The sequence below is a fragment of the Paramisgurnus dabryanus genome, chromosome 13 (genome assembly GCF_030506205.2).
Source record: "Paramisgurnus dabryanus chromosome 13, PD_genome_1.1, whole genome shotgun sequence".
Classification (NCBI taxonomy): domain Eukaryota; kingdom Metazoa; phylum Chordata; class Actinopteri; order Cypriniformes; family Cobitidae; genus Paramisgurnus; species Paramisgurnus dabryanus.
The window spans coordinates 20,288,007-20,311,838 of NC_133349.1; the positions used below are offsets into that span (position 1 = coordinate 20,288,007).

Genomic DNA, 23,832 nt, shown 5'->3' on the forward strand with positions numbered 1-23,832 from the left:
ATATAAAAAAGTAATTTTAAGAACAACCTTAATGCCTTTAATCCCTGCATTCTGCTTCAACCACAACAGAGTTCTGAATCACAACACATACGCAGTCATCATTAGAGCTTGTTTTGCTTTGTTTTGGGTTCCCACAGAGTGATTCATGCTCCAGTGTGGATGTGTGAGGTTGGAAAAAGCTTGTGAGCAATCGTCCTCGTTCAGTATTTTCTGTTGGAGGCTTGTGCTGTGACAGATGTGTTGATGTACAGTACAGATACGAAGCACAAACGGGTGCACGCACGCGCGAGAGAGTGCGTGAATGTCACCACAGGTATCGTGAGCGACTCTTTCCAGCAACCCCAGCACTTTCCAGCTCTCCCCCTCCTTTCACCTCTATCACTCGATCTGGTATTCTTTTATCTCTCGCTCTCCTCGTCGCCATCGTCCCACCTCTTTCATCCTCTCTCTGTTCATTTGACCCCACTTTTCGGCCCACCGTCCTACTTCAGTTACTTCCTCCTAAAGCCAGTCACGGTTCTGTTTGGTTTTACTGCCGCCTGTCTCTGCCGTTCCTCCGTCGACCGCTCACCGTCAAGAAGGGTGTCTGATGAGTTGGGTTTGTAACAGAATCTAAACAACAGCCGTAAAGATGTAAAAATATGCCATGTTTACTTTGACCTGCCGCTGTGTTGCTCTCAGGGTCAGGAAGTGGAGGCACAGAGGGGGTGAAGGTGTGGGTGGGTACAGCGTAGAAAGGAGGTGACGGAGGGAGGAGAGAAGGAGGAGTGGAGAGTTCCTCCCACTTATTATCAGTTTGTTCCTCCTTCTGGCCACATACTGAGAGTCAAAGAGAAGCCACTGAGAGTGAAACAGAGAGAGAAAGAGAGAAAGAGACTGCATGCGTGAGAGGAAGACAGAGCAGAGGACCTCACTTAACAAGTGCACATATATCACTCAACATGACAAAGACTGTGGCATCTATGGATTATTCTCATATGTGGTTGCCAGGTATGTGTCTCCAGCATCTGTGTGGTTGCCAGGTTGGTCTTTCGTCGGTTTATAAAATGAATTCATTAGAAATGCAGGACAGTGTGCCAGGTGCGTTTGAGTTCATCAGACCGAGAAGGTCAGCATGGAGAAAATGAAAGAGATGTATATGAAGGCTGAAGTTTCTAAATGTAAAAAAATACAACTTTAAGAATTACATTTGATTTGAATTTAGACCCTTTTCTTCAAATTTAGTAAATTTACTGAATCCTGTTGTGTTGAAACTCAAAGTCATCTTTATTATTTCAGTAATGTTGATGTTTAAAAAGAAAGAAAATGTAAAAAAAGAAATAAAAAGCACACAATTTGCACTAATCAGAATCTATACATTTGGCGCATTTTAGCGTTTGTACTTTTTTCTTTTTTGTAGTCGCTGTTACTCTGTTATGTTACCATATTTACCCTTTTGTGTGGATTTGTTCTTTAGGCCTATAGATTACTTCGATTGGTTATGAACTTCAAATAGTGCATCATATTTGAATTGAAAAATGAATGCTTTGATTTGGGTCATTGTAGGACATTCACCTTTTTGCTTCTGATTGACTTAGAGATCATTGTCCTGCTGAAAGAGAAACTTCCTCCAAATCTAAGTTTCTCAGAAGTAAAATAGTATTTCAAGGTAGTACTTCCAATCCAGTCCATTTGCACGACGGGCATCACTTGATTTTTAGCAGTCAGCTTTATTTTAAGCTCATTTTCACATACTGGTAATTTTGTTCTTTGGTATCTCCTTATTCAATCCTGTGATTTCCACACTTCTTCATGTGGTTGACTCGGCCACCTTAACTTCATTTTCAGATGCTAAGGATTTTGAAGTTATTTCTAGAAAGTCTCTGGAAGAGAATTATGAATTATAAATATTAGGCCACATTGCATTGTAAATATTCAATGTAATGAATGAACTGGTTAGTGATCTGACTTAAGCTGGGACTGTAAATTAATTGCTGCTCTTTTAAATTATGTTTATTAAAGTCACCAAAATGAGGGTAATATCACTGCATTAACTGAATCAAAATATTTTTACATACACACATTACCAAAATAACCAAAGCTTATCTTTTTAAATACAGTATAAATATGCAACCTTAAAAGAAAAACAATGCTTTATGACCTGCTACCACCATTATAAAAAAGGTGATGAAATACGGGCTACACGAAGCGTGAGTGACCCTCAGGGAAACCCACTACAATCTTCTTTATGGGTTTCCCCTTTACTCCAGCTACCAGCTGCATCTTTGACCTTGTGAAGCCACTTTCAGCTCCACACTCAAAAGGCAAGAGTTCTCATTATGACAACTTTTGGCCTGCCAGACTGAAGAACTGCTATAAAATAACACATGCCGAAACACTCTGGACCATTGAGAGAAATGTCTGAAGTAATATAATATGATGTTTGCTAAGACAGACTGTGAATGTAGATTGAGTACGAATGCTACCTTGAGAAGTACGAGCAGTTCAGCAGGTGTTTTCTAGTCTGGACATCTAGTCATCACTAAATATTTGGCCTTTCATCATTTATCAGACAAGCCATGTGTAGTCCATGCAACCCTTACATCATTAATAAGAATATGAATGCATTAAATATGAGCTGCATGAGCACAATGATGAAATAAAAGAGAAATTAATTAGAGAGGCTTATATCGCTCTGATTCCTGTCATCTATCTTGACTAATTTAAGCTTTAGTGGCTATAAAATATATTATTGATTATTGACACAACATGGGCAGACTCACCCCAAGCTAACTGACATTGTGTGGTAAAATAGGATATTATGAGGTTAACACAGACATTAGACAGGAAATCTGTATTTGTGTAAGTCTGCCCTATCTCAAAATGAAGACGTTTTACTGCATTTAGTATGCACTACAATAACCGGGGTTAGTGCTCATTTACAGTATGTGCAGGCAGCGTGTAAGCATATTTATTTCAGTTTATAAATAGAAACGCAGATCTGGTTTTAATATATCCTATTAATACAGAAGTTATAAAATGGAGAAGTTAATGTGTAAGTTTAGAAATTAAACTGCGTGTGTAAGCGACTGTATTAAGATTGCATGGTATAGCAGCATTCACGACATTTACCGTGCGTACTTGTGTGTTTGTGTGTGTGTGTGTGTGTGTGTGTGGTGTGTATTAATAGCTGTAAAGGTTTGGTTTAACACATTGTGCTTGCTCTAGCCTTAGGGGAAACAGAGAGGGAAGTGAGACATTAACACCAAACCATCAAACACCCTTCATATTAACTTCATATAAATGATGAACTGTACATTTACTCTATATAAAACAGACAGTCTGTTCTAAATGAATAATAAAATAAATACTGTTGCAATGGTTTTAAAGCACACTCATTATCAAATTAATCAACAAAGTCAAATTAGTTTGCTTTATGCCATGCATAAATGCAAAACCTGTTGGCTTCAAATCAATGCTGTAAAGTTTTGATTTGAAGATCATTAATAAACAGTCTGATACATTTATGGAGCTATGTTTTGGGACAAATGATGATATCCAAACTCACTCAACATTCAGTCGTGTTACGTAATCAGAAAATATTCCTGAATTTTCGGCCTAAACTATTATAGTATCATTATGCCAGTATAAGATGTTGTGTGGAAACCCAGAATGAAGTATTTTCTCTGCATTTGCAGATTTCAAAGGGGGTTTCCTATTTACTTCCTTTTACTAACCACTTTAACTGGACACTGGATTGGAGTGTCAGAGGAAGTCGGCAATTCTGCAGCATTTTGGTGGCTTTTACATCGGTTACACAACTGATATTAATAAAACTGGTTAACTTTCTCTGGGGTTTTTAAAATGTAGTAAACCAAGCTTTTCAATGTGTTTCGAATGTCCGTGAAGAAAACTTATGCTCTACTGCCCCCTGGAGTTTGATATTAACGATTAGTATCATTGTTTAATGTAGTAGCCAGAAATGAAATATTGATGAAGGAATAAATGAAGGGTTGGTGTGGGACAGACAGATAGATCAGAGCAGGAGAGAGATAGCAGCATATGCAGGTGGGTGATATTATTAGTCAGTCGTTGGGTTTATTTGCATTTTCACAAAAGGGAAGTGAGTGTGTGTGTTCTCTCTCTCTCTCTCTCTCTCTCTCTCTCTCTCTCTCTCTCTCTCTCTCTCTCTCTCTGTGTGTGTGTGTGTCTACAAAATTATCTTTATCAGAATTATGCACGTCTGTACAGTTGTCTCTTGTATCACTGTAAAAAATATACAACATTTTTGTCAACATATATTTTTATGTTACTTTAAAAAAGGATATAACAATTTCAACTTGATTTTATAAGATACGTCAACTTATCACAAGCCCAACCTTAAAATAGTAGGTTAAATTGACTTGCGAAACCAAGTTGTTTGAACTTCAAGCTGCATTTTTCATAGTGTATGTATATGGATGCTTTGTGTTAAGTCTATTTAGTTAATTTTTTTATTTAATGTGTACCAGAATGTATAACATTTTATGAAACTCTAAAATCTAAAGCTAAATCTAAACAATATTAATAAAAACTGTATAAAGCCGTAATACATTTCACACACAAGTAGTTTTTGTTTTTCTCTCTCCGCTGAGGGGCTCTTTGGGGACGCCCCACGAGGTTGGCTTCAGTTAAATAAGTGACGCATCTATGATGACAAACTATTAGTTTGATTGATCACACACAGATCCCACATGTTTAAAAAAAATATATACTTCCTTTAATATAGTTTGTGTGCCAGTGTTTTTGATATGTGCGCAGGCATCTGAAATACGAACAAGGATAGAAAAAGATAAACACATATTTAAAAATATTAAGGTCATCTATCAATACAGTTTTATTTGTTGTGCTTTGGAAAGTGTAAGATGAAACAAATCAGCCTGTAGAAACAGATAATCACTATATCTCTCTTTCGCTTTCACAGATATCAGAATGTCAAAACCAGTAGAGGTTGAGAATCCAGCAGCAGACTCTCCGATGGAGAGCACAGGTGAACTGCAGCTGTGTTATAGTCTTAAAACTGTTATTAAGAGGATTTTATGTATTATTGGCCCCTGAATGACATTAACTTTTCTATCTCTGTTTTTGTCTCTCAGACTCAGAGAGAAATGGCTCAGATTCTAATAATCAGGTAAGTAAAAGACAAATACACAAAGGCTAAATGTTTCTTAGTCTATAATTTATTACCAAGTTATTTTACATTGTGACATTTGTGGCAGGCAAAGGTGTTATCTTTAATCTAGACTGTAATCTGGACATTTCTCTTCAACAGGTTCAGTCTATGAAAATCAATCCCTACTCCCTTTCCCCTACACTGAGCAATGCCACCAAGGTATTTAAACATATTGTAAATGTATTTGAAGCGTCTGATCTGTTACTAAGTGGTTTACATCTTATAGGGGCGGTTTCCCGGACAGGGATTAGACAAGTCCTAAACTAAAATAAATGTAAGAGTTGTCCAAACTGAAAACAACTTGCACTGAAATATCTTAAAATACATCAGTGCCCTTTGTTTTGCCTCAAAATGCACACAAGTAATGTTTTTAGGAAGGCATGTTTGTTAAAACTAGTTATATTTTTTAATTAAACTAAGGCCTAGTCCTGGTTTAAGATAATCCATGTCCGGGAAACCACCCCATTAACTTCTTTGATCAAGAATGTTTTACATATTAAGACAAGTTCAATTACATAATTTTTTTCTTATTTATTTTGTATAATTGTCCTGTAAAAATACAAAATTATCAAGTTAAACCTTAAGTACTTAATTCAGTTTTGTTTCTCATACCACACTTTCAGATTTTATTCTTGTTTAAAACACAAACTCATTTTATTCGGATATATATTTTAAGAAAACATGCCTTTATTTCTAAGGTCATGTTGATGAAAACAAGATATAAAATACTAAGCAAGATATCAATTTTCGCAGTGTGATGCTGGAGATTACTCTTTTCAGCAGGAAGTGCTTCTTGATATGATCATCCTCACTTTTTCTCACATAGCTCATAAATGTGGCGTTTCTCTGTGTCTCAGGCTAAAGTGGAGGATTGTGGTGAAATGTCTCCAGCTCCTGTACAAACTACATCCGCTCAGACGGCCCTTTCCCACACACAGCTGATGTTAGCGGGCGGCCAGCTGGCAGGAGTAAGACAAGCATTCAACTACAACTTCATATAATCATTTGTGTGTGCTTTTGCGTGTCGACTGCAGTCCCTGCATCAGCTTGCTTGCTTTAAATGTGCATTCTTTCATTCGCTTCTTCTTTTCGCCACATTTACCTCTCTGTGTCTGTCATTCTGTCTCTCTCTGTTCTCTAGTTGACTGCACTCTTGCCTGCACAACAGCAGCTGCTCTTACAGCAGGCGCAGCTACTCGCCGCAGCTGTGCAGCAGTCACATGCAGCCCACGCGGCCAATCAACAGCAAGCACAGCAGCAGGCCGCACAGCAGCAGGCCAATCAGCAGGCAGCTCAATCGCAGTCACACGGCCAATCGCAGAGCACACAAGAACAAAACGCCGCCCCTGTCCCGCCCCCTCCTCACCAACTCTCCCTATCTCAGCCAATCCAGCTCACTGCCCAGGTACAGCCAATCATGATGCTGAGACCTGTGAGAGAGGGGCGATGAAACTGAAATGATACTAGGAGCACATGCAGTATAGTATTGAAGAAATAGTCATTCTTAAAACTGAAAACATCTCTGTCTTTCAGGACATTCAGCAGCTGTTGCAGCTTCAGCAGTTGGTTCTTGTTCCAGGACACACTCTGCCTTCACCTGCTCAGTTTCTATTACCACAAACACAACAAGGGCAGCAAGGTGACTTTCTAATGACGCGTCTTATGAAACTGTTATGAAACTTTGGTTACACCATGTCCATGGTGCATTATAGACAGGTGTCCCACACACAAGCTACAAAATAATTTTTTAAAAGGATACCCCATAGTGGAATATTATGCAAAAATATGTTCATTTAGATTTAGGAGATTTTATTGTGGGCAACGCTACTAAGGCTGTCAAGTGACTCTTATGCTGCGTTCACACCAGCTGCGGTAGAGACGTCAAGCGCAAGTGATTTTTATGCTGCGTTTACACCAACCGCGGTAGAGGCGGCAAGCGTGAGTGATTTCAATGTTAAGTCAATGTGAAGGCGCATTGATGCGAGTCTGGAGGTCTTGCGGCGCGGATGAGGCGTTTGGCGCGGCGTGGTAGACGCAATTACGCCTAATTCGCGCGTGTAGTTCGTGAGAATAACACGAATTGAGCAAATGGCGTGGTACACGCGAATGGTGCTTTTTGTGCATTTTGCGTTTGACACGAATTTGCGGTTGAAAAATTTGAACTTTGGCGGATTTTCACGCCGCGTTAACCAATCAGGAGCCTGCTTGCTGCTCGCTCATTCAGCATGAAGGCTTGATATTGTCCATGAGCAGTCACAGACAAAGACGTTTTACTTTTGAGTCACGTGAAGTTTATCGACCCGCGCCATTTATTTTCCCCCTATAGTAAGGTGACTAAATACAAACCGGTAACTCTCTCGATAAATGCACAATCAACATCAGCCATCCTGCAAACAGACATAGCGCATAGCACTTGCCCCTCCCACAAGAAGCGGATTTAGCCTCTGACGCGCGTCAAATGCTTGCTTTTTCCGCGCATCTACTTCGCCCTTAACGCGCGAATGACGTGATCTTGACGCCTGAAAAGTGGTTGGTGTATACGCAGTATAAGTCAATATGAAGAGGGGTTTACGCTCGTCTGGAGCTATCGCGGCCCGAATGAGACGTTTAGCGCGGCACGGTAGTTGCGATTCTGCCTCATTCGTGCATCTAGTTCGCGCAAATGGCACGGATTGAGCGTTGCCGTAGGAAACGCGTGAGTTGAAAATGTGAACTTTGGCAGAAAAAGGCGCCGTGTTAACCAATCAGTAGCTTGCTCTAGTAGTGACGTGATTACAGGAAGCGAGCGAAGTCGCAGAAGCCCCTCCCATGACGCGAATTTCCACGTGAATGTCTCGATGACTAGAATTTCATGTGTGAATGAAGCGAGTAAACTCAAAATGTGCAAGCGGCAAAATAGACGTGGTAGACATGAATTTGATGCCTCAAGCACGGCTGGTGTGAACCCACAGTTACAATGTGGTTTAAGGATTACTCCACTTCCTTAAAAAAAATCCTGATAATTTACTAACCCCCATGTCATCCAAAATGTTGATGTCTTTCTTTGTTCATTCGAGAAGAACATTCGAGAAGTTTTTTGAGGAAAACATTCCAGGATCTTTCTCATTTTAATAGACATTATTGGAGCCCAACAGTTTACAGATTCAATGCAATTTAAAATTGAAGTTTCAGTGCAGCTTCAAAGGGCTCTAAGCGATCCCAAATGAGGCATAAGAAAAACAATTGTTATTTTCTGCAAGAAAAGTAAAAAAATTCACTTTTATACCATACTTTCTCGTCTTGCACCAGCCATCTGACGCGCCAGCATGACGTAATTTGTAAAAGCATGTCGAAAGGTCAGCGTTACATATTTGAAACACAGATTTGCAGACCATTTAAAAAAATAAACTGACACAAAGACATTAATTAGTATCATTCCACATACAACAACATCTGAACGGTCCTCTTTCTCCACACATGTATACACTTGAGCGGTAGTTTCGTATACGTTATATATGACTTTTCGACCTGATGACGCATTACGTGAGGTCGCGCTGACGTGTCACACATCTGGTGCAAGATGAGAAGTTGTGGTTTAGAAGTACATATATTTTATTTCTCTTTCTGAAAATGACGATTGTTTTGCTAGATAAGACCCTTATGTCTCGTTTTGGATTGTTTAGAGCTCTTTGAAGCTGCACTAAAACTGCATTTAAACTGTAAACTTTTGGGGTCCATTAAAGTCTATTAAATTGAGAAAAATCCTGGATTGCGTTTCTTAAAAAAAATTATTTCTTCTCGACTGAACAAAAAAGACATCAACATTTTTGACGACATGGGGATGAGTAAATTATGAGGATTTTATTTAGGAAAATGGAGTAATCCTTTAAATGGATACCACAAAAATGAAACTTCTGTCATCATTTACTCACCACCATGTTGTTACAAACCTGTATAAATGTTGTTGTTCTAATGAACACAAAGGAAGATATTTTGAGAAAAGTTTGTAACCAAACCGTTTGTGGATCCCATTTACTTCCATAGTAGGAAAAATGAATACTATGGAAGTAAATGGGGTCCACGAACGGTTTGGTTACAAACATTTCTCAAAATATCTTCCCTCGTGTTCATCGAAACAAAGAAATTAATAGACCAATTTCGAGTAGACGTCACAGTAACGTCACTGCAAGCTTGGTTGCAGAAAAACAGTGGAAATGAATTAGACAAGAGTGACACGAACAATATAACTCACTAGAAAATATCCTGTTGTGCTGTTGAGTGTCAGAATAAGAATGCCAAAAAAGATTTTTATAGAATACCATTGTGGACGACACCATTTGAAGATAAACGTAGGTGTTTATGTTTGCAATAAGCCCTTAAACGGACAGACTGGAGCGATGAAATATCTAAAAATCTATTAATAATTAGCATAGAAAATAAGTAGAGAAGATGTCCGGTGTTCAGTCGAAGTCTGTTCCCTCTATGTGTTCCTTATAGCGTTTTATCACGTTATGTCAATTATTTGATTTTTTTTTCGTTTTCTATTATTTCTTTTTATTTACTTATATCTTAGCTTATGTCTTATTCCTGTTTGTTCTAAAATTATTATGTTTACATACTTAATAAATATATAAATATAGCCCACACACACACACACACGATGTAAAGTGTTATTTATATAAACAGGCCTTTTTAATTTGTGTGTAAACATAATACTTTTATAATAGTTTTAGAACAAACACATAGGCTATAAATATAAGGAAGAAGTAATAGAAAACAGGAAAATTATGAAATATTTAATAATCGTTATAGAATACATTATAGTATTGCTTTATATGTACTTTAGCGATTCAGACTGTAAAAATAATTTATTTAGCAAAAAAGAACAATATGTATACATTACATACATGCATATCAGTAGCCAAGCTATTTAAACTTTTTATTTATCTAAAAAATAAACGTAATGTGATTAAAACGGTATGAGAAACATTGCACTAAAGAGAAAAATGAGAGGAAACAGACTTCAACAGAAAACCGGATCCATAACAATCACAGTTTAATGCTAAAACACTTCACACCGCTACTGCGGGCATATCACTTTCTGCAACCAGTTTGGCTCCGCCCATAAAAAAACGTCATCTCTGTTTGCAAACACGAAAGTGGTCTATACAGGTTTGTAGCAACATGAGAGTGAGTAAATGATGAAAAGAATTCTCATAGTTGGGTAAACTATCCCTTTAATGGCAGACCTGCTTTTTATGTTGATAGTTATAATCTAAAGGTTGTATATGTATGTTTCAGGGCTGCTATCAACACCAAATCTAATTCCACTACCTCAGCAAAACCAAGGAAGCCTGCTGGCCGCTCCGCCCAGACTTGGTCTTCAAGCACAGGTACAGCATCATAAGTATGCTCTGTTTTAGACTAGATTAACATTCAAACCAATATAATACGGCATCCAATACAAAGCAGTAGGTCGGGCGAGAAGTATGTCTGTTTTTATAGGATTTGAAAAACAGTAGGCGAAAAGTACCCTGATGACCTCCTACTTCCAGCAAGATCCCGAAGTGTTGTATTTTCACATTAGGATAATTTTGTTCATATTCACATAGTTATAATATATTCCATATTAGCATAATTTGTGAGTCAAGGCAAATTAAGGTTTATAAGGGTACATCATTGTAAAGGTTTGAAAAAACACTGTCACTCAAAAATGTTTTAAAGTGGGTGATCACTGATTTATTTACCAAAGCATAGATAGTTCTATGTAGATATCAAAGAACAATTTAACATCATATTTTTATTCATTCTTTGTCACCTTTAAATCTGATGATAGGCACTCATGTTGGATTTGTGTGGCTTTGGTTTTGCAGAGAGAAAAGGTTGGGGAGAACACGGTAACTCCAGTGACCTCACATTCTGAGGAGCCAAGTGACCTGGAGGAACTGGAGCAATTTGCCCGCACATTCAAACAGAGAAGAATCAAGTTGGGCTTTACACAGGTACACAAACACGTGAACACACACACTTAACCATTGTTTTTTTCTAACTTTCTAACTATTTGTTACATTATTTTCCTTATAGGGTGATGTGGGACTGGCCATGGGAAAGCTTTACGGGAATGATTTCAGTCAGACCACAATCTCCCGATTTGAGGCACTTAATCTCAGCTTCAAGAACATGTGCAAACTCAAACCCTTGCTGGAGAAGTGGCTCAATGATGCAGGTAAACATCACTAACAACTGATTGAATTTTACAGCTTCTGATCAAACCCAAAGCTTACAGTATCATTTCCTGTGCATACACTAATAGCATAAGCTTGAACAGTCACAAAGACTGAATATGAATTATATGATTATAAAGATGAAGTATCATGGGCAGGGGGTGTGATTTTAAGGCTTTTCTTACTTGTTTGCACAGAGACAATGTCAATGGACAGTACCCTGCCAAGTCCCAGCGCTCTCTGTTCTCCCTCTCTCGGCTATGACGGCATTCCAGGACGGCGCAGGAAGAAACGCACCAGCATTGAGACCAACGTCCGCGTCGCTCTGGAACGCAGCTTCATCACGGTCAGAAAACGTGTCTTAAAGGGACATTCAAATTTTTTGGAAAATATGCTCATTTTCCAGCTTCCCTAGAGTTAAAATTTTGATTCTTACTGTTTTGGAATCCATTCAGCTGATATCTGGGTCTGGCGTTACCAGTTTTAGCATAGCTTAGCACAATCCATTGAATCTGATTAGACCATTAGCATCGGCCAAAAAAATAGCGATTCAATACTTTTCCTATTTAAAACTTGACTCTTCTGCTGCAGCAGGCGTAGTGATATTACACACTGCCCAGAAAATAGTCCCCTGCCATTGAAAGTAACCAAGGAGACTATTTTCGGCTGCTGCGTAATATCACTACGCCTGCTGCAGCCATGTTACAAAGTCACTGATCATTACGCCAGTTTAAGAGTATAGTTCCTAGACATATCTGCCTAGAAATTCGAAGCTTTTAATTTTCCGTCGGTCTTAGTACACGATGTAACCACAGAAGAGTCAAGTTTATAAAGGAAAAATATCAAAACTCTTTGGTTATTTTTTAGAGCGATGCTAATGGTTAGGGCTGGGCGATTCGTCCCCATAAAAAAATCTGAGATTTTTTTATAAAAAACTCGATTTACGATTCGAATCGATTTTTTTCCCCGACCCCATTTAAAACAAAATAATTGCAAACTGTATATATTTTTAAAATATATATTTATTATATTTAATTAAAATGCATCAACAAAAAATTGGGAAGGAATGAAGATTGGCGAATGCAAAATGTATGTCAGTGTTTCCCACAGATCTGAAATTTACTTGTGGTGGTAGCTGGTGAAAAGGGCAATCATTATAATCCACCGACAAAAAAATGGTCTACTATACATGTGACACAGAACTAATAATGTGTGACACAACACAATACTTTGAATTATTGAACATTAATATTAATTTCACATTATAGTTCATTAATCTAACCACCCCAAACTTTCTTTGTCATGAACAAAGCTGACACTGTTTGTCAAAGCACCACGAAAACACTTTCTGTTTTTGCACTGGTATATGAAGCAATTTGACGACCCCTTTTATCAAACTCAATATATACAATACTATGTACAGTATATTAAAAGACAGTGCAGGTCTATAGATTATAAATGTGACTGATGTTATAATGGTAATAATTTCTAGAGATAGGCACTTTTACTGCTTCTGCTTTCTATTTCTCTTTTGCCGATTAAAAAAGCTTAATCCACTCATTATTTCAGATTTAAAAGTTTACTTGCTGTCCTGATGACAGACTTTACATTACAGCTTAGCGTTTTTTTATATCCTGAGTCAGCTTTAGCTTTGCTCGTTCAGTGCAATGGGCTTGACATTAGCACTGCTTTTTGCTACAATCTCTGTGCAAACTTTTTAGATTTTAGAAAAGATATGGTCTATTAATAGTATAGATTAGATTATAAAAAAATGGATTAAAGAAAATGCAGCGCGTGGGCGCAACAAGAGCCAGTTGTCATCACCATAGAAACCGGAGGCACGCTGAAACTTCACTCGAGCTTTAGGTAGCGCTCACGGCAGTTCTCCGGTCGAATCGGGTTTTACACACAATATTAATCATACTTGGGACTCAAAGTAATAAACTAGGACCGACCCGGACCAGACTGACCATTTCTAATATAAACCCGGAACCGTACGGGTCCTCTCAGGGAAGAAAGACCTCTAATGGTAAAACTCTGCTCAAGTTCAGAAACATAAAGGATACAATGTGACACTGAGCTTGCTTCGCGTCGCACCCAATTCATTGAGAAACGAAGAGCACGTGAACGGACACTCAACGGGAGAGACACAACGTGCTTGCACGCAAAATGAAGCCAACTTGGATGCTATAAACACATATGCACATAAGCATATGCGACCATTTTGGTCGCAGTGTAGTTCCCTGGTTGCTCAGTTACCTCAGTATGTGCTGCAGTTGATCCAGTTTGCCGCGCTGGATGATGAGTTTATGATGCGCTGGATAATGAGTTTATGACGCGTGCATCTTCACGGGCTCTCTCAACAAAACACGGGTCATCCAGTCGAGTTCAGAAAATACGGAAATTCGTAAAGTGATTTTTTTCCCTGGGCGGGTCCATTTTACCTGGGCGGAATGCCCAGTAGAGCCTATGTTTGGGAAACACTGTATGTACTGCTCTATACTGCAGAGGGGGAGAAAAAAAATCTAAAAAAATCGATTTTTTTAAATATGAATCGATTTGACCTGCCAACTCGATTTTAAAATCAAATCGATTTTTTTCCCAGCCCTACTAATGGTCTAATCAGATTCAATGGATTGTGCTAAGCTATGCTAAAAGTGGTAGCGCCAGACCTGAAGATACATAATAACTTTATTGTTTTGAGCCATTTTTATCTACATAAACCGCTGGTTTTACAGTAGCCCTAAATTGAAACTGTTCTACAGATTGGGTTTTGTTACTACGTTGTCTCAGAAAATGACATGTTTGTCCTGTGGCGGCTACCGTAGCTTCCCTATGCGTTTCGAAAGGCAGGGGTGAGCTGTAGACATTTGTTTGCAATTCACAGTCTCACTGCTATATGGCGCTAAAAATCTACACATAACTGGTATTGAGAGTTTTAGTGGTAATGGCGGTGACTACTGCAATAATAAAAATAAATAATGTTCTCAATCAATCTTAATCGAAACTTGTACTGAAATTTGGTGTGTTTTCTGCACTCAGAACCAGAAGCCTACCTCAGAGGAGATCCTGCTCATCGCAGAGAAGCTCAACATGGAGAAGGAGGTGATCCGCGTCTGGTTCTGCAACCGTCGACAGAAAGAGAAACGTATTAACCCCTCCAGTGCCACCCCTCCCTTGCCCAGCCAACCCCAGCCCACCTCGCACAAACCCCCCTGCTACAGCCCGCACATGGTACGACCCGGCTTGCACCCTTGACCCACACCTCCACCTGAAACAACCCCATGCCACGACACTAGTGGCTTTTCCTGCATGAGCAGACATTGATATTCCCATTCAATGCTGAATGTGGTTTCACCCACCCTGCATTGCGTTGCATTTTTAAAGCACAATTATTGTAATTTTACTTTCATAGAGATAGTTTATTGTAATAGTAATGGTATGATTGCTTGCATACTGAATGCCTATTGCATGTATTCCCTAAATTATAAACTGATAAACGTTAACATGTTGTCCATGCAAAGTGTTTGACCCCTACCTCTCTTTTTTCACCTTCCGAATATTTTCTGTTTGATCTGTGACATCATGTTCTTGTCCTTCCTTGCATTTTCTTTACAGATGGTCAGTCAAGGTCCATCCCAGACAGTGACCAGTCTCAGTACAGCAGGTATTGTGCACACCTGGACAGCTGTTTATCACATAAACACTTTACTAAATAATAACAAATACTCAACGTTTGATCTACCTTTTGTCAGTGACCACCATGTCATCAGTTTGCCCTCTGACCCCAAGTGGACCTTCCTTAAGCTCCGCCCCATCTCCGGTGACCCCGCCTCCCCGCAGTGACACCAGCCCTGCCCCTCCGAGTCACAGCACACTAAGTCTAAACGCAGGGTGAGTTTCACGCTCTCGTCCATGCACGGAAACCCTCAATAGTAGTCACAGTCATCATCTTTATGGCTCAGCAAATGTCACTTACGCTGCAGTGCTTGTGTGTGTGTGTGTGCAGATGTATTTTTATGTGTGTGATTTTGTCATCCGCAGTTCTTGGCATAAAAAGAACGGCGACGTTTCTAACTACATCACTGATTTTGCTGCGGCTTTGAGGTGAATACAGCCAGCAGAGGCTGTGTGCTCACACACACACACACACCAATATAAACTTACACACACACAAACACGGTTTATCAAGAGTTGGGAGAAATTATATCATAAGTGTGTTTATAGATTAATTTAGATAATTTAATTTCACGTAATAATATACGATGGTATTTACACAATTCATATAAACAAATCTTATCCTTCTGTACCACTTGTTTACATTCACTTAAGACAACGTCAACTGTTTAAATCAATGTTAGAATCTAAGAAATGCATTTAAGTACATTAATACAGAGACTGATGTGTCTTTGAGTTCTGCTTTTATGCAATTGCATTGCAATGTTTATTCTGAAAAGATTTGTTCTTCTTGCTAACCCTTAACTATGCTTCCTAATGCTTCCTCTCTTTCCCTTTCCCCCTTTTCTTCCCTTCTGCTTTTCTATATGATGTCTATATGTTTTCCGGGGTGGTCATATGTGAATCAGGAATGCGGTGAGGGGTATTAACACAGGAATGAATCAAGCTTATCTTGCAAACAACCCACTTGCTACTATCCAAGGTTTGTGAGACAGGGAACGAGACTGAGAAAGATGTATTAATGTCAAACAGAGCTACTCAACACGCACCCCATTTAAACACAGTGTAATTGTAGGTTATTTACGGTTGCCAGGCAATATCACATCATGTCGTTTGTACAAGTCATGTTGGATAGATCGTATTTATGAACTAAAAGTCCCACATTGCACCTTTTAGCCCCTCGTTTACGGGTTGAGAGGGCATGTCCTTGAGAAACATGGCGGAACCAATAGCAATGCTGTAGTTGGCAGTTGTAAGGCTTTATGTTTATAGCAAAATAAGCAGTCTGTACCAGTGGCGGATCTAGACCATTTCAACTGGGGGGGGGCAGTTGTACAGTTACTTTTAGACTTTATTCTTGTCATATCATTTTCTGCACTAAAGGCATTAACAGGCCAAATACCATGTTTATGACACTGTCTAATTACGGATGTAAAAAGCACCAATTGCAAAAAAATTGTAAAAATAATTTCACACCCCACATTTAGGGGGGCCACAAGGGGGTCCAAGCTTGTTGTGCCCCCGCTGGCCCCTCCCTAGAACTGCCACTGGTCTGTACGAAATATGATAGCATTGTAATATATAACAGTTAATAAATGACATTAGAGTTTACAGTGGCTCCATGAATGAATTAAAAACATAAAAAGCAAAACACATCTGAAGCACGTTCTTTGTTCTTTATATTTCTGTAAGCAGAATGAACAAACCTTGCTGTATTTTCGTGAAAGTTCATTAAATAGAGGTCATCTTGCGTTGACAAAGGTGACTTGAGCGCACCTGATATCATAAAAACAACTCAATACGAACAACCCAGGGGGACTTTAATGCACCATTTGCACAACATGGTATACAGTTGATGTGCATTCACAGGTATACAAATTTTTAAATTTCTGACATTTCAATATGTCTCACCTCATAAGTTTTTTTTTTTAGTCAACTTTAAGTGATAGAGTTTATAGTCAGACTTTCGTCTCATTAATCTTACAGGAAAACACCACTGTTTTTCAGTATTTTACTATGTTCTTACCTCAACTTAGACAAATTAATACATCCCTATCTTTATTCAATGCCTGCACAATGCGTGCACTTAATTGGCCTTAATCATTTTACTGTGCGTCATGAATGTGTTGGCATTTAGCCTAGCCCCATTCATTCCATAGGATCCAAACAGGGATGAATTTAGAAGCCACCAAACACTCCCATGTCTTCCCTATTTATAAACTGTTACATGAGTTGTTATACGAGTAAGTTTGGTGGCACAAAATAAAACGTGGTGATTTTTAAAGCAGATAAAAAATGAGAACTATATTGTATGGCGGAGGAGCACTTTGACCTCGGCGCGCAGTAACATCATCACTCCTGACTACTCCCCCTCTCGCTCAAACTTCCGTCAATATTACTGCCCCAGAAGTCGAAGTGCTGCAAACTAAGTGATCTTCTGCCATACAATATAATTCTCCTCTTTTATCTGCTTAAAAAAATCGCCATGTTTTATTTTGTGCCACCGTACTTACTCTTTAAATAGGGAAAACATGGAAGTGTTTGGTGGCTTCTTAATTCATCCCTGTTTGGATCCTATGGAATGAATGGGGCTAGGCTAAATGCTAACACCTTCACAACACAATGTACTAAGATAGGTATGTATTAATTTGTCTACGTTGAGGTCAGAACATAGTAAAATACTGAAAAACTGGTGTTTTCCTTTAACTGATCTGAATAAATAGTGCGGTCATTGGGGCAAATGGGATTCTGCTTTGTGGTCCCTAAGCTTTCCAAAGTTGAGTAGTCCTGTTTGATTGACATCTGCCACCTCATGTGTGACTTCTGATCGAGTGTTTATGTTGTCCTACCTTTGCTAAAACTTTTATTCTCCTTCATCTAACATCTGTAATTTCACATAATACTAGCCAATCACGATGCATGCTATTTTAGTTAATGTTGAGAATAATACTGTATAAGTGAATACTGTACAAGTAAACTATTTGTGACCTATCTGTCTTCAACAGCACTAGCAGCCAGTGGTGGCCAGCTGCCCATTTCCAGTCTTGAAGGCAGCAGCAAGGTTTTAATGGGTGGTTCTGGGGCTCAAGGAGCAGGTCTCCCCTCTTCCCTTTTCCTTAACCACACCTCTTTGTTGCCCATGGCAACAGGCACCGGAATGGGATTGGGCGGTTCAGCTATGGCTCAAGCAGCCAAAACATCATTCCCATTTACAGGCGGCATGAGTCTTTCCCCTTGCTCAAGCCCCACCTCTTCCTGCTCTTCCAGCGATTTGGTCCACAGCCCACACTCGATGGGAGGGTCTAAAATTGAGTGACATTACCCGTTGGCCAATCACAGGAGGAAAAGGAGGAGAAGGTGAAACTTCACCTGTTAACCAAAGCATCTTTTTGACCTCCTTCTTCCCATTTCTCTTTTACACTCTCTTTCTTCCTCTCTCCCACTCTACTGATGCCAAAAATACACCGAGTACAAGAGGGGAGAGATGGAGAGACAGAATTGACGGAGAAAGGAAGAGGAGGAACTACGAAACCAAAAAAACACCACAAGGCTTAGCAGGACGCAGCCAAATACAAAACTAATAAGAAAACAAAGAACTATTTGAAGAAACAGCGCAGTGTGAAGGGGACAAAGTGATCCTTGGAATCTGCCTGCACCAAAAACAAACTTCTACTGTGTTGTACAACAATAACAAAGAATAAACTTCAACTCTTTGAAGCTGACATGCCGAATACTGAATACCAAAAAGTCCAATGAAACTTTAAGAGACTCACTATGACAAAAAATACAAGCATACCAAAATCTCAAATGCCAAAAACAAACACCAAAAATACGGATGGAAAAGCTTTATCCAAAGGACCTGTAAATAGCCAACCGTCCAGGACCAGATCCAGTGACACGATCCAACCATTTCCGAATTTATCATCTGCCATGAAATCATGTTGTCTGTCATGTTAATACAAGTTTATTATTTTCAGCATTAGTTTTGACTACATCTGAGCCATGCTTTCGTGGTTTCATCTTGTCTAGATTCTCCAATTCTTCCTTTTTCTAGCCTCATATTTAAAGAACATAGCAGGTTTTCTATTTTTATGGTATGTTTTCATGGTCATCATCATCATCATCATCATTTCATGTCATATTAGTAAGTAGAGTACATGGTGTTTAATCCTGTGACATGGATGTGGCTCTCTTTCTCAGTAAGAGTATTCATATCTCTAGTTAAGTGTAAATACGCTCATGTCTGTCTCAATAATGCTCATCCCATTAGTCATCCATTCCTCACCTGCTCCCGTTTGAATACCAAAGCGATTCATTCATACACATGATCAGTTCATTTTTCACACGATGCAGGGAGCGATCAGGTGCTCAAACCATGGCCACTCCCACTTATAGACACATGGGAGATGGCTCTGTGAAGAAGACGCCAGTCCTCTCTGCTTTTTTACAAGCCAAAAATGACACCCAGTCAAACTTCCACTATCCCAGAACGGAAAACCAAAAACCAACCAAACCAAATATAAACGGAGAGTAACAGGTGTCGCCGTACAGTAACAAACAACGTCCCTTCATGCATTTCTGGACCGAGGTCACCCAGAACCTTGTAGCAAGGGATCGATGGATAGAATTGAGATTCCACCTCTGCCTCCCGTCATTCAAACTCTTCCTGGTCCTGGGTGGCGGGAACTTTGATGACCTCACTGAACTCATCTGATATAGATGTTTAGGGTTTGTTTGGGGGTTGGAAGGGTTGTTATTTTTTTGGTCTTTTGTTCCGTCTGTCCTTTGTCGTGGGGTTTTTCGATGCAGTGCGTGTTGATGCTGTAATTCTTCATTTGCGTGCTTTCATTTGAGAAAAAGGTATTCCTGTATTGCCGAAATCTCATTTTTACGTTCCCTACTCGTTCCTATCTAGTTGTGTTAGAGACTCTAATCAGGTGGTTGAAACAATACTGTGAACATTCAGTACAGCAGATAGTTAACCAGGATAAACACACGCTCGAGTGCATCCAAAGAAACCAAAGTCTCATATACAGTAAGCAAGCTTTAAAGAGAACCAAATATCAGATGCTCTGCAATTTACATATTCTCATCCACGACCGTACAGTTGTATTTATATTGTGCTATAATCTGTAGCAGGAACGAGGGATGGTTAACATGAACTCAGTTCTCTACGTCACCGTATAGTCAGAATGGGTCGGTTAGTGCTTCTATAGATTTTGTAGTAAATGATCTATGTTATAATGCTTACTTATTGCTAATGTATGGAAGATAAACTTTGTGAAAAGATGAAAAAAATGTCGATATTTACTTAGACCAAAAATTCACACTATCTCTCTTTTGGGTTTTTGTGTCTTCTTCCTCCCCCGTTTTATTTCTTTATTTATTCTCCTCTTGCTGGAGTTTCTTAATTTTTTATATTTATTATTTAATATATTACAAATGCTGTTTTGTAGTGGGTGTGTTTGAGGCACCAGATTGTATTACAATGTAAACTTCCTTTGCCAAGGCAACCTTTCAAACCAAATCCATCGACAAATGCAACCGTCGGTCCTAATCGACCGACCGCAACAGCACAGGGGTCGACGGCGCTCGTCTTCTCAACCCCGTAGCTGTACTGGACTGTGGAGGGGTAACCTATCAGGGGAAAAAGCAGCACTGCGTTTCAAAGTCTTGTGGTAGCGTTCGTTCACTACAGTAACCTTCAAAAGTTCGAGCATGCACTGCCACGGTGAGATTATAATCACTATTGTAGATCTTGCCCAGACAGCTCACCTGTCTTTAGGAACCCGCATTGTATCTCCACATAGTCTCACCAAAGATGATGTTACTCATTGCGTTGCTATGGTTACTGTCGTGACGGCTACCACGCTTGTGATGATGTTGCGCGCAGTGCTGCCGTTAGCCTTGACCTGAAAGCTTTAAACAGCTACAAAACCAAAAACTTTAGGAGAGAAAAGATGGAGGTATTCGGGTGAAAGGGGGTTCCGTAGCGTGGGAGGGGGGAGAGGATACAGCAAAATATATGTATTGTATGATAGCAGAAATGTATCTCCATCTTCCTCTCTGCCTCACCTCTCCTCTTTTTCCTATTTCTGTTCTGCGTTGATTTTTTTGTGTCTGTCGTTTCGTCTCTTGGGTAGAGGGTGTGAAAGAGAGATAGTTCCTCGTATACCTCACGTTCCTCAATGACAAACCAAATCGATGAATGCTTTAAACCGAAAGGCGGGCTGCATCCGAAAGAAGCGTTCTGATTGGCCAGAGCTTAGGAATCGGATGAACGCGCTCACAAACGCCAGTAATGAACAAAAACGCTCTGGTCTGTTCACTTTCTCGGCCCTGCACCAGCCGCTGGGAATGCTTTTCCAGTCACCAAACACAGGGCAAGATGTGACACACACACACACGCATATATATGTACCTGTATTGTGTATGTATATACTGTATAAATCAGACAGGTGACTTAGAGGAAGGGGTGACTGTTGTTGCTAGGTGACAAATTTTATGTCTTAAAATGCAGCAGATATGTTGAATCTTGCTTTAACTTTCTCTCGCTGTCTAGTTCACCTTTATATTGGATCTCAAAATGAAAAACTGTTGTTATGCAAGCAATGACTGTAGTGTAAGGGAGTGTGTATTTAAAGTGTGGAGTCTCTTAATGGTGTGAATCCCCAGAGCATGATACCAAAGCAACACCCCATTCTGAGACCGAACACGACACACACACACTTTCTGAAAATATGCTCAGATACTTCTGTTTATGATGGATTTGCTACATATGACTCTAATACGGTATTAAAGAACATTCCTCATAAAGACAACAACGAGCAAAGTCTGACCAGGTTAAGAGAAGTGCAGGTTAGATACCTTGCTTACTCTTTTTTTCTTACCCTGCTTTCTCTGTATAGATAAACGTGAAAAGCTTCAGTCCAAAGGTGTTTAAAAGTTTTTTATATATATATATATATATAAATAGCAAAGAACTTAAACACTTCTAGTTAAACCAAAGAGCTACACTAACATCCTCACCTATTTTTTGTCTCGTTCCCTGGTCACCTAGCAACCCAGTTTCTGGTGAAGTATAACCTCAACACATACAATGATAATGATGATGATGATGATGATGATTAAATGTATATTTTGAATTATCCATTATATGGGGGAAGTGTCATGATGATGATGATTATAATGATCTTAAAGATTTGTTTTTTTTTTTGGTCAGTGATGGTGATTTACGTTCCCTGCTCACCACATGTGCGTGCATCATTGTCTGTGTGTACATATGTTCATGTATGCATGTTACACACTCTAACACTGGACTCCTAGTTGACAAATGCAGTTATTTTGGTAGTGTGGATGAATGTGGGTGTCTATTTTAATGTGTGTTGTCACGTTTTTACCCTTTTTATTGGTTTTCTTTACTTTCCAGTTTAAATTGTTCCTGGGTTGAACAGTTTCTTCTTCCTTTTCTACTGTCTCTCTCTCTCTCTTTTCCTCCCTATGGTTAGCCTTTCGGTGTAATTATCTCTGAAACCAAAAAATAGTTGACAAATAACTTGCTTGTTCATTGTACAGTGTTGTTCATTTAAAGTCATTTTTGTAACTGAAAGTGTGTTTCACTCATCTGAATAAAAAACAGTAGAGAGAAAAACGCATGAAAACGTTGTATTTTCATTGTGAAACGGATTCAGGTGTGATGGTGTCGTTTTTGGATTTGACCACTGGGTGGCAGCATCAGCACGATTCATACATGGACGTATGATTCATCCATACGAGTTTCTGCCTCCACACATGGCGCATCAACTTAGTCACTTTCCTCACTCTCTTCATCTATCAGTTTCTCTCATTTCTCCCTCTTTTTCCTCTTTTCACAGTTCTCATTTGCTCATCTGACTCATAGGACATCTGGTCTTTGCCAGGCAGTGTGTCCTTAATTCTGCTCATCTACACATCACACTTTAAAAAAAGTCATATTCCTATGTGTTTATATAGATCCAGATGTAGCCTTTTCCAATTTTATTTAACAAAAATGTTAACTTTAAACCAAGTCAGAGTCAAAATAATAGTTTTGTTATCCCACCCATGTTAAACTGTATGGCAGGGGTTCCCAAACTTTACAAATATAATCTATACTATAGGATAAAAAATATTATTTAAATTTTTAATAATCCTTCTCTTTCAGAAAAGAGTAGTTTACATTTTCCAACGTTTATGAGGAGTTTCCCATACAGGGTTTATATTAATCCAGGACTAGGCCTTAGTTATATTAGGACATTTAAGTAGTTTTTACAAACAAAGCTTACAAAAAAACAACACTGTATCTTGAGACAAAACAATGGCACTGATATATGTAATGATATGTCAGTAAAAGGTGTTTTTAAGGCAGCTCAAACATGCACTTTTTAAATCTGGGACTAGGATAAGCCCTGTCAGGAAAACCGCCCCTTAAAGGGATAGTTCACCCAAAAATGAAAATAATTTAATTAAGGACTGTTCTAAATTCGTAAGACCTCCGTTCATTTTCATAACACAGTTTAAGATGTTTTATATTTAGTCCGAGAGCTAAATCTACGTACGGTATAATGTCCATGTCCAGAAAGTTAATAAAAACATCATCGAAGTAATCCGTGTGACATCAGTGGGTCATCGAAAATACATTTTGATCTAAAAATAACACAAATTATGACTTTATTCAGCATTGTCCTCTTTTTTGGTTCTGTTGTGAAGCACATGCGCGAGCCTAAAGTCACGTGACGCTGA

The 23,832-nt window shown here is 39.1% G+C and overlaps 1 protein-coding gene across 5 annotated transcripts in view; it reads left to right on the forward strand.

Moving 5' to 3' along the window:
• The window catches only part of pou2f2b (POU class 2 homeobox 2b), a 44,422-nt gene extending 21,717 nt beyond the window's left edge, over positions 1-22,705 (forward strand). The window contains exons 1-17 of one of the 5 annotated variants that reach the window (XM_065261122.1): positions 836-990; positions 4,943-5,008; positions 5,115-5,149; positions 5,291-5,350; positions 6,049-6,159; positions 6,333-6,596; positions 6,725-6,830; positions 10,472-10,563; positions 11,044-11,172; positions 11,255-11,396; positions 11,592-11,740; positions 14,437-14,628; positions 15,013-15,061; positions 15,150-15,288; positions 15,439-15,501; positions 15,981-16,054; positions 18,078-22,705. In XM_065261122.1, coding sequence (XP_065117194.1) covers positions 942-990; positions 4,943-5,008; positions 5,115-5,149; positions 5,291-5,350; positions 6,049-6,159; positions 6,333-6,596; positions 6,725-6,830; positions 10,472-10,563; positions 11,044-11,172; positions 11,255-11,396; positions 11,592-11,740; positions 14,437-14,628; positions 15,013-15,061; positions 15,150-15,288; positions 15,439-15,501; positions 15,981-16,054; positions 18,078-18,388 — 2,031 coding nt within the window. In that variant the 5' untranslated portion in view covers positions 836-941 and the 3' untranslated portion in view covers positions 18,389-22,705. Of the gene's footprint in view, positions 1-835; positions 991-4,942; positions 5,009-5,114; positions 5,150-5,290; positions 5,351-6,048; positions 6,160-6,332; positions 6,597-6,724; positions 6,831-10,471; positions 10,564-11,043; positions 11,173-11,254; positions 11,397-11,591; positions 11,741-14,436; positions 14,629-15,012; positions 15,062-15,149; positions 15,289-15,438; positions 15,502-15,980; positions 16,055-18,077 lie in introns of those variants that run through there. The other 4 variants (XM_065261121.2, XM_065261124.1, XM_065261123.2 and 1 more) reach the window with 4 other exon arrangements.
• Positions 22,706-23,832: the final 1,127 nt, after the last annotated feature.